Genomic DNA, 17669 nt, shown 5'->3' on the forward strand with positions numbered 1-17669 from the left:
AACAGTGTTCCTACTGCCACCCTGGCTGGCAACAACTAACTCAGCACAGGCCAGGGATTGAACCAGGGAGAGAGAAAGAGTGGTGGGGGGGGGGTAAGAGAGGGCAGGGGGGGGGGGGGGGGGGTGGAGAATTCTACATTTTCAACTTGTGCAGAAGTGAGCGAGATGTGATCCTCTATCTTCAAATTGATCTTTCAACCAACAGTGAAATCTACCAACACCTGTGGCCGGCAGCTAATGAGAACTTGACCTCAGAGAATGCAACATGTTTACAGTGAACTGTAAAACCCTACCTCACTTCAAGCCACTTACCTCTTTTCCACTCTATCAGTATATTTTTTGTGTGCACGCCTGCATGCACAAGTGAATGCGTGAATAGGTGCGGTTGTGACAAAATAGGGATAAGGCATGAGATGTGGGCACTGCTGGTTAGGCCAGCATTTATTGCCCAATCCTAACTGCCCTTGAGAAGGTGGTGGTGTGCTGCCTTCTTGAACCACTGCAATCCATGTGGGGGAGGTACATCCATGGTGCTATTATGAAGGGAGTTCCAGGGACAGTGAAGGCAAGGCAATATAGTTCCAAGTTCCAAGTCAGGATGGTGTGTGGCTTGCAGGGGAACTTGCAGGTGATGATGTTCCCATACATCTGCTGCCCTTGTCCTTCTAGGTGGTAGAGGTCACGGGTTTGGAAGGTACTTCCTGAGTAGCCTCGGTGCGTTGCTGCAGTGCACCTTGTAGATGGTACAGACTGCTGCCACTGTGCGTCGGTGGTGGAGGGAGTGAATGTTAGTGGACGAGGTGCCAATCAAGCAGGTTGCTTTGTCCCAGATGGTGTCGAGCTTCTCCAGTGATGTTGGAACTGCATCCTGGCAAGTGGAGAGTATTCCATCACACTGCTGACTCGCGCCTTGCAGATGGTGGACAGGCTTTGGGGAGTCAGGAGGTAAGTTACTCGCCACAGGATTCCTAGCCTGTGACCTGCACTTGCAACCACAGTATTTACATGGCTACTCCAGTTCAGTTGCTGGTCAATGGTAACCCCCAGGATATTGATAGTGGGGGATTCAGCGATCGTAATGTCATTGAATGTCAAGGGGAGATGGTTAGATTCTTTCTTGTTGGCGATGGTTATTGCCTGGCACGAATGTTACTTGCCTGGAGGGGTGCAGCAGGATATTGTTCAGGTCTTGCTGCATTTGTGCACAGACTGCTTCAGTATCTGAGGAGTCGTGAATGGTGCTGAACATTGTGCAATCCCCACGTCTGACCTAACGATCGAAGGAAGCTCATTGATGAAGCAGCTGAAGATGGTTGGGCCTAGGGCACTACCCTGAGCAACTCCTGCAGTGATGTCCTGGAGCTCAAATGATTGACCTCCAACAACCATAACCATCTTCCTTTGCGCTAGGTACGATTCCAACCTGCGGACAGTTTTCCCCCCGATTCCCATTGACTCCAGTTTTGCGAGGGCTCCTTGATGCCATACTCCATCAAATGCTGCCTTGATGTCAAAGGCAGTCACTCTCATGTCACCTCCTGAGTTCAGCTCTTTTGTCCATGTTTGAACCAAGATTGTAATGAGGTCAGGAGCTGAGTGGCCCTGGCGGAAGCCAAACTAAGCTTTAGTGAGCAGATTATTGCTAAGCAAGTGCCGCTTGACAGCACTGTTAATGACACTTTGCGTCGCTTTACTGATGAGAGTAGAGTGATGGGACGGTAATTGGCCGGGTTAGATTTGTCCTGCTTTTTGTGTACAGGACATACCTGGGCAATTTTCCACATTAGTGGGCAGACGCCAGTGTTGTAGCTGTACTGGAACAGCTTGGCTAGGGGTGCGGCAGGTTCTGGAGCACAGGTCTTCAGTACTATTGCCGGAATGTTGCCAGGGCCCTAGACTTTGCAGTATCCAGTATCTTCAGCCGTTTCTTGATATCACACGGAATGAATCAAACTGGCTGAAGACTCGCAACTGTGATGTTGGGGACTTCAGGAAGAGGCCGAGATGGATCATCCACTTGGCACTTCTGGCTGAAGATTGTTGCAAATGCTTCAGCCTTATCTTTTGCACTGATGTGCTGGGCTCCCCCTCATTGTGAATGGGGATATTAGTGGAGTCACCTCCTCCTGTTAGTTGTTTAATTGTCCACGACCATGTGGCAGGACTGCAGAGCTTAGATCTGATCCGTTGGTTGTGGGATCGCTTAGCTCGGTCTATTGCATGCTTCTTACGCTGTTTGGCACGCAGATAGTCATGGGTTGTAGCTTCACCAGGTTGACATCTCATTTTGAGGTATGCCTGGTGCTGCTCCTGGCTTGCCCTCCTGCACTCTTCATTGATCCAGGGTTGATCCCCTGGCTTGTTGGTAATGGTAGAGTGCGGGGGTGGGTATGCCGGGCCATGAGGTTACATATTATGGTTGAGTACAATTCTGCTGCTGCTGATGGCCCACAGCGCCTCATGGATGCCCAGTTTGCATTGCTAGATCTGTTCGAAATCTATCCCATTTAGCACAGTGGTAGTGCCACACAACACGATGGAAGGTATCCTCAATGTGAAGACGGGACTTCGTCTCCACAAGGTCTGTGCGGTGGTCATTCCTACCAATACTGTCATGGACAGATGCCATCTGTGGCAGGCAGATTGGTGAGGATGAGCTCAGGTATGTTTTTCCCTCTTGTTGGTTCTCTCACCACCTGTCGCAGACCCAGTCTAGCAGATATGTCCTTTAGGACTCGGCCAGCTTGGTCAGTAGTGGTGCGAATGAACCACTCTTGGTGATGGACAATGAAGTCCCCCACCCAGAGAACATTCTGTGCTCTTGCCACCCTCAGTGCTTCCTCCAAGTGCTGTTCAACATGGAGGAGTACGGATTCATCAGCTGAGAATGGTGGGGGTGGTGCGGTAGGTGGTAATCAGCAGGCGGTTTCCTTGCCCATGTTTGACCTGATGCCATGAGACTTCATGGGGTCCGGAGTCGATGTTGAGGACTCCCAGGGAACTCCCTCCTGACTACATACTACTATGCTGCACCACTGCTGGGTCTGTCCTGCCTGTGGGACAGGACATACCCAGGAATGATGATGGCGGCATCTGGGACATTGTCTGTAAGGTATGATTCAGTGAGTATGACTATGTCAGTCAGTTGCTTGATTAGTCTGTACGATTGCTCTCCCAATTTTGGCACTAGCCCCCAGATGTCAGTAAGAAGGACTTTGCAGGGTCAACAGTGCTGGGTTTGCCATCGTCATTTCCAGTTGCTCAGTCAATGCTGGGTGGTCGATCCAGTTTCATTCCGCTTCTTAGACTTTGTCACGGTTTGATACAACTGAGTGGCTTGCTAGGCCATTTCAGAGGGCAATTAAGAGTCACCCACATTTCTGTGGGTCTGGAGTCATATGTAGGCCAAACCAAGTAAGGATGACACATTCCTTCTTCCCTAAAGAACATTAGTGAACCAGATGGGTTTTTACAACAATCGACAATGGTTTCATGGTCACTGTTAGACTAGGTTTTAATTCCAGATTTATACATTGAATTCAAATTTCACCATCTGCCACTGTGGGATTCGATCCCATGCCCCCAGAGCATTAGTCTGAGCTCTGAATTATTAGTCCAGTGACATTGCCACTAGGCCACCACCTCCCATGTGCAATGGAATAGTCAAGTATACAGGTAACAAGGCCTGGATGAGGGTTTCTGCAGTAGATGAGCTGAGGCAGGGGCAGAGTAGGCGATGTTATGGAAATTGTGGAAATAAGTGGTCCTAGTGATGGCACAGATATGTGGTCAGAAGCTCATCTCAGAGTCAAATACAACACCAAGGTTGTGAAGAGTCTGGTTCAGCCTCAGACAGTTGCCAGGGAGTGGGACAGATTGGATAATCTCTCAACTGCCCCTTGCAAGACTGAACAGCCCAAGATTCTGCAATCTTTTCTCAGTACCCTGCTGGTGATCAGTACCAGTCAGTCTTTTATCTGTTCTCTGTTCAGGCCCTCAGGACTTGAATACCTTCCTTGCTTCTCAGTGAGAAGAACTGGACGCAGTCTTGCATCGTATGTGCAGTACACTAGATCCATAATTAATTTCACCTGCACTGATTTGCATTCATACATTTCACCCAAGACTTTTTGTAGCTTCCAAGTTGCCTCCTCAGATTTAACTGTCTCTCATCTACAAACAGAACAAGTTTGTATTGAGTTTTTAAACCTATACTGGAAATAATGGGAGTCCCAGCATTTAATCCTGGAGTGGTGGGCAAGGTCAATTATTCAGATTGGTCAAAATGGCTTTGGAGGACCGTCTTCATTTTGCTCCCAGCCTTCAGCTTCCAGGTTCAACATGCAAGTCTGTGCAGTTTCCAGCTCAATCTTTTTTCTTGATATATCAGCCTTCCCCAGTTCGGTCCCTTCCTGCAAAGTCAGCCAAATCTCCACTCAATCATCCCCCCTGCATTCCCCAGTCTGCCATAAATTCTAACTTAACTCCTCTAACAAGAGCCTGCTGCTTCCGACTTAATCAATTGCTTATCCATTCCCAGATTTTATCCTGAATCTCTAGTTCAAGCTTTTGGGAAAAATTTGTCAAATGCTTTATAGAAGGCACAGTACACCAGAATTGTAGTATTACCATGGCTCACGAGGCATTATTTCTTGAAAAAGGTCAAGGATGTTGTCAGACAAAATCATCCCTTCCTGAATCCATCATGAGCATCATTGTACTTCAAAAGTAATTCATTCTATGCATATTTTGGATGTGGTAATATCTTATATAAATCTAAATATTATAGTTGTTCCATGGACATGGAATAATAGATTTTGTTTTTTTGTATTCGAGTAATTTTCCTGGAAGAGTGATTTGATACCTGTAACACTTGTGGATGTAACTAGCTTGGTGGATTTAAGTAGTTCAATTGACATTATTCATCTTGATTTTCACAAAGCCTTCGACAAGATGTCGTAAAAAGGCCACCAAGTATCATTCAGTCCTATGGGATTAATGGGCAGATTCAACAAGATGATGTTACATTCTCATAGGCAGAAGGTAGTCATTAATGGGCGTGGTTGAGAGTGGGGACTGGTCACAAGTGGAGTCCTGCAGGGATTGGTGTTAGAGCCATTGTTCTTCATCATGATCATCAATGATTTGGATCCACAAGGTCACAGATATGTGCGGATGTAAGACGTGCCTTTAGATTAGATTAGAAATACAGCACTGAAACAGGCCCTTCGGCCCACCGAGTCTGTACCGACCGTCAACCACCCGTTGAGACTAATCCTACACTAATCCCATATTCCCACCAAACATCCCCACCTGTCCCTATATTTCCCTACCACCTACCTATACTAGTGACAATTTATAATGGCCAATTTCCCTATCAACCTGCAAATCTTTTTGGCTTGTGGGAGGAAACCGGAGCACCCGGAGTAAACCCACGCAGACACAGGGAGAACTTGCAAACTCCACACAGGCAGTACCCGGAATTGAACCTGGGTTGCTGGAGCTGTGAGGCTGCAGTGCTAACCACTGCGCCACTGTGCCGCCCTAGATAAGAAAAATTGATTGTAGGCAGATCTTGATGGAATGGAGGAATGGCCACATACCTGACATGCCTTTTTATCTAGATAAATATAACATTATGCACTCAGGTAGGGCCAATGCCAAACATATGAACACCACGTAGGGTTGCATGGTTATTGCTGCTGAGCGGGAGAAGGCCCTTGGCCTTAATCATTGAATAATCATTGAAGGTCATAACCAGCACATGTGGCTTTTGAAACAGAAGAAAAAGAGGATACATTCCCAAGATGATTATATACAAAACAATAAATACTATTGTATCTCTGTGCATGGCTTTGGTTGGGCCTTAATAACAATATAAAGTTTTGGTTCCCTCATATGACGAGCAACAGAAGCATTGGAAAAGTTTCAGAGTAAGGTGAATAGATCAATAGCTATCTAAAGTCTCTCAGTTACCATGACCGACAGAAAACTGGGCTATTGACTCTGGAAAATATAGAATTGGAGGAGATTTGATTGAGATTGTTAAAATAATGAAAGGCTTAGACTAAGTCCATTTGAGCTCGATAGGTTAGCTAAAAAGGGGGATACAAACATAAGTTGCACAAGTGTTAAACTAAGTTAGATGTTAGGAGGTATTTCCCTACTCCAATAGAGAAGCGTAAACCATAGAAATAAGGTGACGACATGTGTAGTGACTGAATGCATTCAAAAAAGAGAGCTGGACAAGTTCTTGTGTGCGGCCAGCATAACTGCATGCAGAGGGTCACTGGATACCAGAGCTGTTTTCCTAAATTGGCCAAAATATTTTGTCTGTCCCATGAAACTGTGTAGCTAGAAGTGGCATGGCAGATGGAGATGATGGTCTGTGCAAGTCACATCATGAAAATTCAGGCAGGTTAGGTGGATCAGCAGGTCTTTTCCCTCCTTTGTTTTTAATGTTTGTAGCCATCAAGATTACACAGTCTAGAAAAGGGATTTTTTTTTTTAAGAAAAGCACTCACACTCAGACAATCAAGTTTGTGAGACAAGCTCTATAATTTGTTCATATTAGCCAAATGGCAAGACTCACCGAAATAGATTTTCAGCTCCTGCTCGCATTCGCATCTCCTTGTTAATCTGCTGGTTAATTCGAGCTCGGCGGTGTTGCAGCTTGCTCCGCTGAGTCTGTGCAAAGGGATCACAGCCCTGTAAAATCAAACAAGGTGCATATCTATAAGGTGTAAACATTCATTAATTCATACAGCACAGGCGGCCATTCGGTCCATCATGCCTTGCCAGCTCTTTGAAAGAGCTACACAATCAGTCACACTCTCGTGCTCTTTCCCCAAGGCCCTGAAATTTCTTCATTTTCAAGCATATATCCACTTCCCTTGTGAAAGTTATTAAAAAAAAATACACTTCCACCACCCTTTCAGCCAATGAATTCTAGATCATAACAACCGGCACATAAAGAACATTATCCAGATCTCCCCCCACCACACTCCCTACTTCCCCACTGCACCCCACTCCCATGGTTCTTTTGCCAATAGTCTTAAATCTGCGTCATTTGATTATCAACCCTCTTGCCAGTGAAAACTTTCTCTCAATAAGAACCTAAGAAATAGGAACAGCAGTAGGCCACTCGGCTACCTACTCTAAAAAAAACTTCATAATTTTCAACAGCTCTATTATATCTCCCCTTATCCCGCTCTGCTCTAAGAACAATCCCAGCTTATCCACATAACTGAAATCCCTCATTGCTGGCACCATTCTAGTAAATCTGCTCTGCACCCTCTCCAAGGCCTTGATATTAGCACATGCCCAATAGTAAATCTGACACAACAGCTTCAGAGGCTTATTCTAAAGATATTGATTCCAAGGATACTGCACTTTGAAAAACAGATTCACATAATAACATATGTTATGTAACCCAGTACAAATAAAAATATTTTTCAAAAGCCTCTGCTCCTAGCAGCTGTTATTCCAACCTTATTCCAGTTTTAATTTAAAAAAGAACCTGCTACTAAACATTTCTCACATACAGTATTCCAAGTTCAGCATTATCAGGATACTGTGGAAGACAGGTACATATTATATCCATGAGAAGACTTAGAGGAAGGAGTGGAATTCCTATGGAAATCACCCAGGCACTATCACCAGTTTCTCAGTGTAAGTGGCTCTGGCAGAAGTTTCAATGACGCAATGCATGATGATCTCCTGAGACTCTTAAAGGTGGTGTTGGGCAGAACAAAACATAGCATTACACACAGAATGCAACTTTAATTCCCTAACCTACTCTTTGCCTTCTCAGCTGAGCTGCACAGACAGTTTGAAGAAAGGTATCTCCCAGTGAGATCAGTTAGTCATTATAACTAGGCTGGTCACAAAGGCTACAAAGGCTCTAAACTGCTCATTCAGCTCTACTAAATCTAGCAGCTATCTGTTTCTCGTCACTCTTCCACTCAGGTCTCTTCAATTATCTACACTTTACCTTATCTTGGTAGACATTTAGTTTCCCAAATGTTGGATTGTATAACAACCTTCATCTGCATCTGTAATTTTTTTTTTAACATGGGATGTGGACCTCGCTGGCAAAGCCAGCATTTATTGCTCATCCTTAATTGCCATTGAGAAGGTAGTGGTAAGCTGCCTTCTTGAACTGCTGCAGTCCATCTGGTGCTGGTACACTCAGAGTGCTGTTAGGGAGGGAGTTCCAGAACTTTGATCCAGCAACAGTGAAAGTATGATGACATATTTCCAAGTTAAGATGATATGCGACTGGGAGGAGAACTTCAGATGGAGGTGTTCCCACGTGTCTGTCGCCCTTATCTTTCTAGGTGGAAGATATTGCGGGTTTGGAAGGTGCTGCCGAAGGAGACTTGGTGAGTTGCTGCAGTGCATCTCGTAGATGGTACATACTGCTGCCACTCTTCGTCGGTAGTGAAGGGAGTGAATTTTAAGGTGGTGGATGGGATGCCCATCAGGCGGGTTGCTTTGTCCTGTGCAGTTTAGGTCACCATAATTCCATGACTATTATTTAGTATGGACTTTCTGTGCCATTGAACCCTCGATTTCTGTGCCAATTTTCCCTATTTTAAATTTCTAGATGTGGGCCTCTCCATCGCCCATCCTAGTTGCCATGCGGTGGCGTGGGCCTTCTTTTTGAACCACTGCAGTGGTATGCTGAATGTACTTCCATGATGCTATTACATAGGGAGTAGTAGTTTGATATAATTGACTTGCTTGCTAGATCACTTCAGAGGAAAGTTGAGACTAAGGAACTCAATGAGGATCAACATTATTCTGATTAGGAATGCCAAGTTTTGGTGTACCAAACATTGGTTGCCTACAATGTAACTTTAGCTGATACTTAACAACTAGCTGCATCACCAAAGACTCAGCTCATACAAATAGGTATTACTGTGAGCAGCACTTAGATGTTCAGAGCATAAGCAAAGTAAGCTGCTTTACAACCGCTTAACATTAATATTTCTCAACAAAAACAGTTTAAAACTTCTTTTGTACAATTTTTTTACTACTTCCTAACACAAAGGCATAGAAGAAGCCCATTTGGCCCGCTATGTCTGCAGTGGCTTTTCTTTTTAATTTATTTTTATTTAGAGATACAGCACTGAAACAGGCCCTTCGGCCCACCGAGTCTGTGCCGACCAACAACCACCCATTTCTACTAACCCTACAGTAATCCCATATTCCCTATCACTTTCCTACACTAGGGGCAATTTACAACGGCCAATTTACCCATCACCTGCAAGTCTTTTGGATGTGGGAGGAAACCGGAGCACCCGGCGAAAACCCACGCAGACACAGGGAGAACTTGCAAACTCCGCACAGGCAGTACCCAGAATCGAACCCGGGTCCCTGGAGCTGTGAGGCTGCGGTGCTAACCACTGCACCGCCACTTGCTGAAGCAATCTAAAACTAATTCCACTCGCCCCATAGCCATGTCTCTTCTGTTGCGTCAAATACTGATCCAATTTTCTCTTAAAAGATGTAATGGTCTCTGCTTCATCAACTGCATTATAAAACATTCAGTGCGCCAACAAGTCTTAGCATCACAAAAGTTTTCCTTACCTCAAACTACATCTTTAATTTCAAATTTAATCATTTACTAACAAATGAAAGTTAATATGGTTTTATAAAGAATTCTAAGGATAAATTACATGAATCCTCAAAAATATATTAAATAGAAAAAGAGAACCTGCAAATCTATAATGATTGTCAGTGAAACTTTACAATATTTCTACTGACGAGTAGGCAGCCTGGAATTGCTATATTTTGGTACGTCAGTAGAAATATACAACTATGCACTGAGGCTCAACAAACTGCTGCCTACACGAATTTAATTTTTCTTCAGTTCTCAAAATTGTACAACTCCTTCTTCTCATTTTTTCACTTCTCTTTACAATCTGCAGGCTTTTTAAGTCAAACATCTGCAATGTGGTTATGTCTTACCTTGGAAAATTGAGGTATCAAGATAATGAGCATATTCCTGATGGAAAAAGTTCTACATAGCCAAAACGCTTCCACTCATATAATTTTTGTTTGAACTTAGACCAGGATCAAGTGACACAGTCACTGGAATGGATAAGTGTGATCGGGACTTTACTATTCCTGTCCTACAGTCAATGACAAAATAAGATGCCTTCAGCATATCACAGTACAATTGATGGTGCCTTTTGGGGTAGCTGTGATGCAAGCCAGGCTTGGAATCGACAGGGATTAAACTTTTCCTGTATACACTGCACAATTTCCCCTGTATTTCTCTCCATAACTCTTTACCATTTTCCAGTAGTTTCTTCTGTATGCAGCCATCCTTCTTTAAAAAAAAGACAGCATATTATGCATGCCTGCCCACATCATGACTACACATTTCCTACTTCTCTCACCACCCCCCCACAAAACCATTTAACCTCCTGGGCGAGGCAAAAAAAGCAAAACCTCAGGGCCACTCTATGTTTATACAGTATATGCAGTAGGTTACTATAATAAATACAGGGTGAGTGTAACATAAGGAATACATATACTATAAAACTGCAATAAACAATACTACAAATGTATTGTAGATATTCTGTACATCAGGTTCCATGTTTCGTGCATTATAATATTTATTCAGTATGCTACACTGTCCCTGCATTGTTAAAAGTACAAATTATGTATGCTACATTCTCCCTGCATCAACAGCATATATTCTGTATGCTACACGCTCCCTGCATCAACAGCATACATTCTGCATGCTACACGCTCCCTGCATCAACAGCATACATTCTGCATGCTACACTCTGCCTGCATTGTTAATAGCAGCATATATTCTGCATGTTCCTTGCATTTTAAACAATTAAACTGTGCGTTACACTACCCATTTATATTGTGTGTTACACTACCCTGCATTGTTAACAATTACCATACATATTGTGTTACACTACAATGCAGTGTTATTACAGTATATACTCTGTATTACACTACTCATTGTTAATGATTACAGTTATACACTATGCCCGTCTAAGAGCAAAGACCAAAGTACGGAATGCCCTCATCAGGGAACTCCTCTTTGCTAACGATGCTGCTTTAACATTTCACACTGAAGAGTGCCTGCAGAGTCTCATTGACAGGTTTGCGGCTGCCTGCAATGAATTTGGCCTAACCATCAGCCTCAAGAAAACGAACATCATGGGGCAGGACGTCAGAAATGCTCCATCCATCAATATTGGCGACCACGCTCTGGAAGTGGTTCAAGAGATCACCTACCTAGGCTCAACTATCACCAGTAACCTGTCTCTAGATACAGAAATCAACAAGCGCATGGGAAAGGCTTCCACTGCTATGTCCAGACTGGCCAAGAGAGTGTGGGAAAATGGCGCACTGACACGGAACACAAAAGTCCGAGTGTATCAAGCCTGTGTCCTCAGTACCTTGCTCTATGGCAGCGAGGCCTGGACAACGTATGTCAGCCAAGAGCGACGTCTCAATTCATTCCATCTTTGCTGCCTCCGGAGAATCCTTGGCATCAGGTGGCAGGACCGTATCTCCAACACAGAAGTCCTTGAGGCGGCCAACATCCCCAGCTTATACACACTACTGAGTCAGCGGCGCTTGAGATGGCTTGGCCATGTGAGCCGCATGGAAGATGGCAGGATCCCCAAAGACACATTGTACAGCGAGCTCGCCACTGGTATCAGACCCACCAGCCGTCCATGTCTCCGCTTTAAAAATGTCTGCAAACGCGACATGAAGTCCTGTGACATTGATCACAAGTCGTGGGAGTCAGTTGCCTGCGATCGCCAGAGCTGGCGGGCAGCCATAAAGGCGGGGCTAAAGTGTGGCGAGTCGAAGAGACTTAGCAGTTGGCAGGAAAAAAGACAGAGGCGCAAGGGGAGAGTCAACTGTGTAACAGCCCTGACAAACACATTTTTCTGCAGCACCTGTGGAAGAGCCTGTCACTCTAGAATTGCCCTTTATAGCCACTCCAGGCGCTGCTCCACACACCACTGACCACCTCCAGGCGCTTACCCATTGTCTCTCGAGATAAGGAGGCCAAAGATAAGATATACACTATGTTACACTATCCTGCATTGTTAAAGATTATAGTATATACTCCGTTACATTACCACGCATTTTTAATAATTACCATGTATATTATGTTACACTACCATGCAGTGTAACGGCTACAGTATATACTCTGTATTACACAACTATGCATTGTTAATAATTGCAGTGTATACTCTGTGTTTCACTACCCTGCATTGTTAATGATTAGCATATATATTTTGTGTGTTACACTCACTTGCATTGTTAACGATTACCATATATATTGTGTTATACTACCCTGCACTGTTCGTGGTTACAGTATATTAAAGCCCAGCTCAGGTATAAAATTAAAACTCGACCCGAGCCCAACCTGACAACAGCCAACCCGAGCCGGAGTCCTTTAATTTTTTTTAAATGCTCGTCCCGACCCGAACCTGACACATGTAGTTGGGTTTGGTCGGGTAGCCAGGCTCTACCGCACGTTTCCTGCCTTGACATTCTGAATATTCATTTGAAGATTACTTCCCGGAGCAAGGCAATACTGTCCACGACCAGCCCGACCCGACCCGAACCCGAATGCTGGACCCAGAAGAGAGCCCCGACCCGACCCGAAGCTGACACGTCATCGGGTCTGGTCAGGTTCGGGTCAGGTAGAGTCACAGAGTTATACAGCACAGAAACAGGCCCTTCGGCCCATCGTGTCCGTGCCAGCCATCAAGCACCTGTCTATTCTAATCCCATTTTACAGCACTTAGCCCATAGCCTTGTATGCTATGGCATTTCAAGTGCTCATCTAAATACTTCATAAATGTTGTGAGGGTTCCTGCCTCTACCACCTCTTCAGGCAGTGCGTTCCAGAATCCAATCATCCTCTGGGTGAAAATGTTTTTCCTCATTCCCCTCTAAACCACCCGCCCATTACCTTAAATCTATGTCCCTGGTTATTGATCCCAGAGCTAAGGGAAAAAGTTTTTCCTATCTATCATATCGGTGCCCCTCATAATTTTGTACACCTCAATCAGGTCCCCCCTCAGCCTTCTCTGCTCTAAGGAAAACAACCCTAGACTATCCAGTCTCTCTTCATAGCTGAAATCCTCCAGCCCAGGCAACATCCTGATGAATCTCCTCTGCACCCTCTCCAATGCAACCACATCCTTCCAAAGTGCAGTGACCAGACTGTACACAGTACTCCAGTTATGGCTTAACTAGCGTTTTATACAGCTCCATCATAACCTCCCTGCTCTTATATTCTATGCTTCGGCTAATAAAGGCAAGTATCCCATATGCCTTCCTAACCACCTTATCTACCTGTGCTGCTGCCTTCAGCGATCTATGGACAAGTACACCAAGGTCCCTCTGACCCTCTCTACTTCCTCGGGTCCTACCATCCACTGTATATTCCCTTGCTTTGTTCGTCTGTCCAAAATGCATCACCTCAAACTTCTCAGGATTAAATTCCATTTGCCACTGCTCTGCCCATCTTACCAGCCCATCTATATCATCCTGTAATCTAAGGATTTCCTCCTCACTATTTACGATACCACTAATTTCCGTGTCATCTGCGAACTTGCTGATCATACCTCCTATATTCACCTCTAAATCATTAATGTACATTAGAAACAGCATGGGTCCCAGCACCAGTCCCTGCGTACACCACTGGTCACAGGCTTCCACTCACAAAACAACCCTCGACTATCACCCTCTGCCTCCTGCCACTAAGCCAATTTTGGATCCAATTTGCCAAATTGCCCTGGATCCCATGGGCTTCTACCTTCTTAACCAATCGCCCATGCGGGACCTCATCAAAAGCCTTACAGAAGTCCATGTAGACTACATCAACTGCTTTACCCTCATCTACACATCTAGTCACCTCCTTGAAAAATGCAATCAAGTTTGTTAGATACAATCTCCCTCTGACAAAGCCATGCTGACAATCCCTGATTAATCCCTGCCTCTCTAAGTGGAGATTAATCTTGTCCCTCAGAACTTTTTCCATTCGGTTCCCTATCACTGGTTTATCCTCATTACCCTTCTTGAATAAAGGTACCACATTTGCTGTCCTCCAGTCCTCTGGTACCTCTCCTGTGGCCAGAGAGGATTTGAAAATTTGTGTCAGAGGCCCTGCAATCTCCTCCCTTGCCTCACATAACAGCCTGGGATACATCTCATCTGGGCCTGGGGATTTACCCACTTTTAAGCCTGCTAAAACAGCTAATACTTCCTCCCTTTCAATGCTAATTGGTTCGGGTACATCACAGTCCCCCTCCCTGATCTCTACACCTACATCGTCCTTCTCCATAGTGAACACAGCTGAAAAAGTAATCATTTAAAACCTCACCTATGTCCTCCGGCTCCACATACAGATTGCCACTTTGGTCCCTAATGGGCCCTACTCTTTCTCTGGTTATCCTCTTGCCCTTCATATACTTATAAAACGCCTTAGGATTTACCGTTATCTTGCCTGCCAGTGTTTTTTCATGTCCCCTCTTCGCTCTCCTAATTTTTTTTAAAGTACCCCCTTACACTTTCTATACTCCTCCAGGGCCTCCGCTGTTTTCAGCGCTTTGAATCTGCCATAAGCCTCCTTTTTTTTTCCTTATCCAATCCTCTATATCCCTTGACATCCAGGGTTCCCTGGACTTGTTGGTCCTAACCTTCACCTTTACAGGAACATGTTGACCCTGAACTCATCACTATTTTACGCTTTATACTGGTAGCCACACTTTGCAGTACATACTCCTTGTTCACTACCCTGCACTGTTAATTACAGTATATATGCCCGCTACACTACCCTGCATTGTTCATGATTACAGTATATACTCCTAGTTAACTACCCTGTATTGTTAATGACTACGGTATATAACTCCTTGTTACACCACCCTGCACTGTTAATGATTATACCATATACTACTGGTTAGACTACCCTGCATTGTTAATGACTACAATATGTACTCTGTGTTATACTATCTTGCATTGTTCTTGATTACTGTGCATATGCTGTGTATTACACTCTGCTCTTGTTTATCACACGAGTTTCTACTATGAACCCCATACGCGCTCTGCGCTGCTCCACTGACAGGTGCCCGTCACCCTGGAAACGCCGCCCGCCGTCCTGTCTCCGCACTCGCTTGCCCAGCCTCACCTTGCGAACACTGCCATTGCCTCGCAGCTCGGTCTCCGCTCCGCTCTCCGTCATACCACTCCAGCCTGCCCCCACTGAAATAAAAATCCAACCAATCGGCCCGGCGGAAGAGTAGACCTGTGAAGCCCAGTGAACACTACACCCTTCCCCCGGCTGTAATGGTGATTTCTCCCCGCCCTCACAGCACACAACAGACGCCTACAGCTCTGACTCCGCTCGAGATGGACAATCCGATCCCCCGGATGTCCCTCACCCCGCCCACTATGCTAAACATATTGACAGACAGCCTCCGGAGCCAAGCAAACACTCCGTTATCCTTAGCAACGCGCCTAATAGGAAGCTAACAACCAATCGGATGGAAGGATGGGCAAGGAATTGAGGCGCAGTCAGATTCGTTGAAGGAGGTGGAGCGTCAGAGTGGGACTCCGCCCACTGAGCCGGGAGTGACATCATTGGGTTCGAGAATTAAAGACGAATGGTGTGATGTGTTTGAAGGATCACTGACTTGAAACGTTAACTCTGCTTCTCTCTCGACAGATGCTGCCAGACCTGCTGAGTATTTCCAGCACTTTCTGTTTTTATTTTTAATTAAAGGCAAATTGTCGCCTGGAGAGTTTATGCGAATTCAATAGTTTTACTTTCGGAACTATACATTGTGAATATTAAAGTCTGAAATGATGCCATCAAACAGAATGTCGACTACAAAGGAGGTATGACAGGGTAGTAGAGGGGCGGCACAGTGGTTAGCACCGCAGTTTCACAGCTCCAGTGACCCAGGTTCAAATCTGGGTACTGCCTGTGTGGAGTTTGCAAGTTCTCCCCGTGTATGCATGGGTTTCCTCCCACAGCCAAAAGACTTGCAGGTTGATAGGTGAATTGGCCATGATAAATTGCCACTAGTATAGGTAGGTGGTAGGGGAATATAGGGACAGGTGAGGATGTGGTAGGAATATGGGATTAGTGCAGGATTAGTATATTAGTGGTTAATGGTCGGCACACACACGGTGGGCCGACGGGCCTGTTTCAGTGCTGTATATCTATACTACATTGTCATGACTGCCCTGGTAAGTTTCTGTAATTGAATTCAATAAATCTGGTAATTTATTTGTTGGTTAACAATACATGCTAACATAAATTGGAATCCAAAAGTCTTCTATAGGCATATAAATAGTAAAAGAGTGGTAAAGGAAGAGTGGGTCTGATTAGGAACCTAAATGGGGGATTACAAAGAACAAAGAAAATTACAGCACAGGAACAGGCCCTTCGGCCCTCCAAGCCTGCGCCGATCCAGATCCTCTATCTAAACATGTCGCCTATTTTCTAAGGGTCTGTATCTCTTCTTCCTGCCCATTCATGTATCTGTCTAGATACATCTTAAAAGACGCCATCGTGCCCGCATCTACCACCTCCGCTGGCAACGCGTTCCAGGCACCCACCACCCTCTGCGTAAAGAACTTTCCACGCATATCCCCCCTAAACTTTTCCCCTTTCACTTTGAACTCGTGTCCTCTAGTAATTGAATCCCCCACTCTGGGAAAAAGCCTCTTGCTATCCACCCTGTCTATACCTCTCATGATTTTGTACACCTCAATCAGGTCCCCCCTCGACCTCCGTCTTTCTAATGAAAATAATCCTAATCTACTCAACCTCTCTTCATAGCTAGCGCCCTCCATACCAGGCAACATCCTGGTTAATGCCTGGAGGCAGGGGCCATAGCTGCGGTACTAAATGAGTACTTTGCAGCTGTCTTTACAAAAGAAGAAGATGCTGCCCAATAGTGGAATAGTTGAGACACTAGATTGGCTAAATATTGATAGAGGCAGTATTAAACAGGCTGTCTGTACTTAAAGTTGATAAGTGACCAGGACAGATTGAGATGCATCCAAGGATACTTTGGGAAATAAGTATGGAAATTGCGGAGGCACTAGTTATAATCTTCCAATCCTCCACAGATACAGGGATGGTGCCAGGTGACTGGAAAATTGCAAATGTCATGAATCTTTTATGCACCCTCTCTAATGCTTTCACTTCCTTCCTAAAGTATGGTGCCCAGAAATGGACACAATACTCCAGTTGAGGCTGAACCAGTGTCTTATACAGGTTTATCATAACATAGGAACAGGAGTAAGCCATTCAACCTATTGAGCCTGCCCTGCCATTCAATACAATTATGGCTGATCTTCCACTTCAATGCCTTTTCCCCACACTATCCTCATATCCCCTTCTGTCATTTGTGTTTCGAAATCTCTTAATCTCAGCTTTAAACATACTCAATGACTGAGCTTCCACAGCCCTCTGGGGTAAAGAATTCCAAAGATTCACCTCCTTGCTTTTGTATTGTATACCTCTATATGTGAAGTCCAGATCTCATATGCTTTGTTAATCTCTTTCTCAACCTTCCCTGCCACCTTCAATGATTTGTGCATGTATACTCCCAGGTGTCTCTGCTCCTGCAGCCACTTTAGAATTAAATGTACCC

General features: G+C 44.9%; 1 protein-coding gene across 4 annotated transcripts in view; it reads right to left on the minus strand.

Moving 5' to 3' along the window:
- rhpn1 (rhophilin, Rho GTPase binding protein 1) overlaps window positions 1–15416 on the minus strand; it is a 120441-nt gene extending 105025 nt beyond the window's left edge. For 3 of the 4 annotated variants that reach the window (XM_068031418.1, XM_068031416.1, XM_068031415.1), the window contains exons 1-2: window positions 15191–15416; window positions 6593–6708 (exon numbers count right to left, since the gene is read on the minus strand). In XM_068031418.1, the coding sequence (XP_067887519.1) occupies window positions 6593–6708; window positions 15191–15244 (170 nt within the window). In that variant the 5' untranslated portion in view covers window positions 15245–15416. The remainder of the gene's footprint in view (window positions 1–6592; window positions 6709–15190) is intronic. The other variant, XM_068031417.1, reaches the window with a different exon arrangement.
- Window positions 15417–17669: the final 2253 nt, after the last annotated feature.

This window comes from Heterodontus francisci, chromosome 5 (genome assembly GCF_036365525.1).
Source record: "Heterodontus francisci isolate sHetFra1 chromosome 5, sHetFra1.hap1, whole genome shotgun sequence".
NCBI classification, from domain to species: domain Eukaryota; kingdom Metazoa; phylum Chordata; class Chondrichthyes; order Heterodontiformes; family Heterodontidae; genus Heterodontus; species Heterodontus francisci.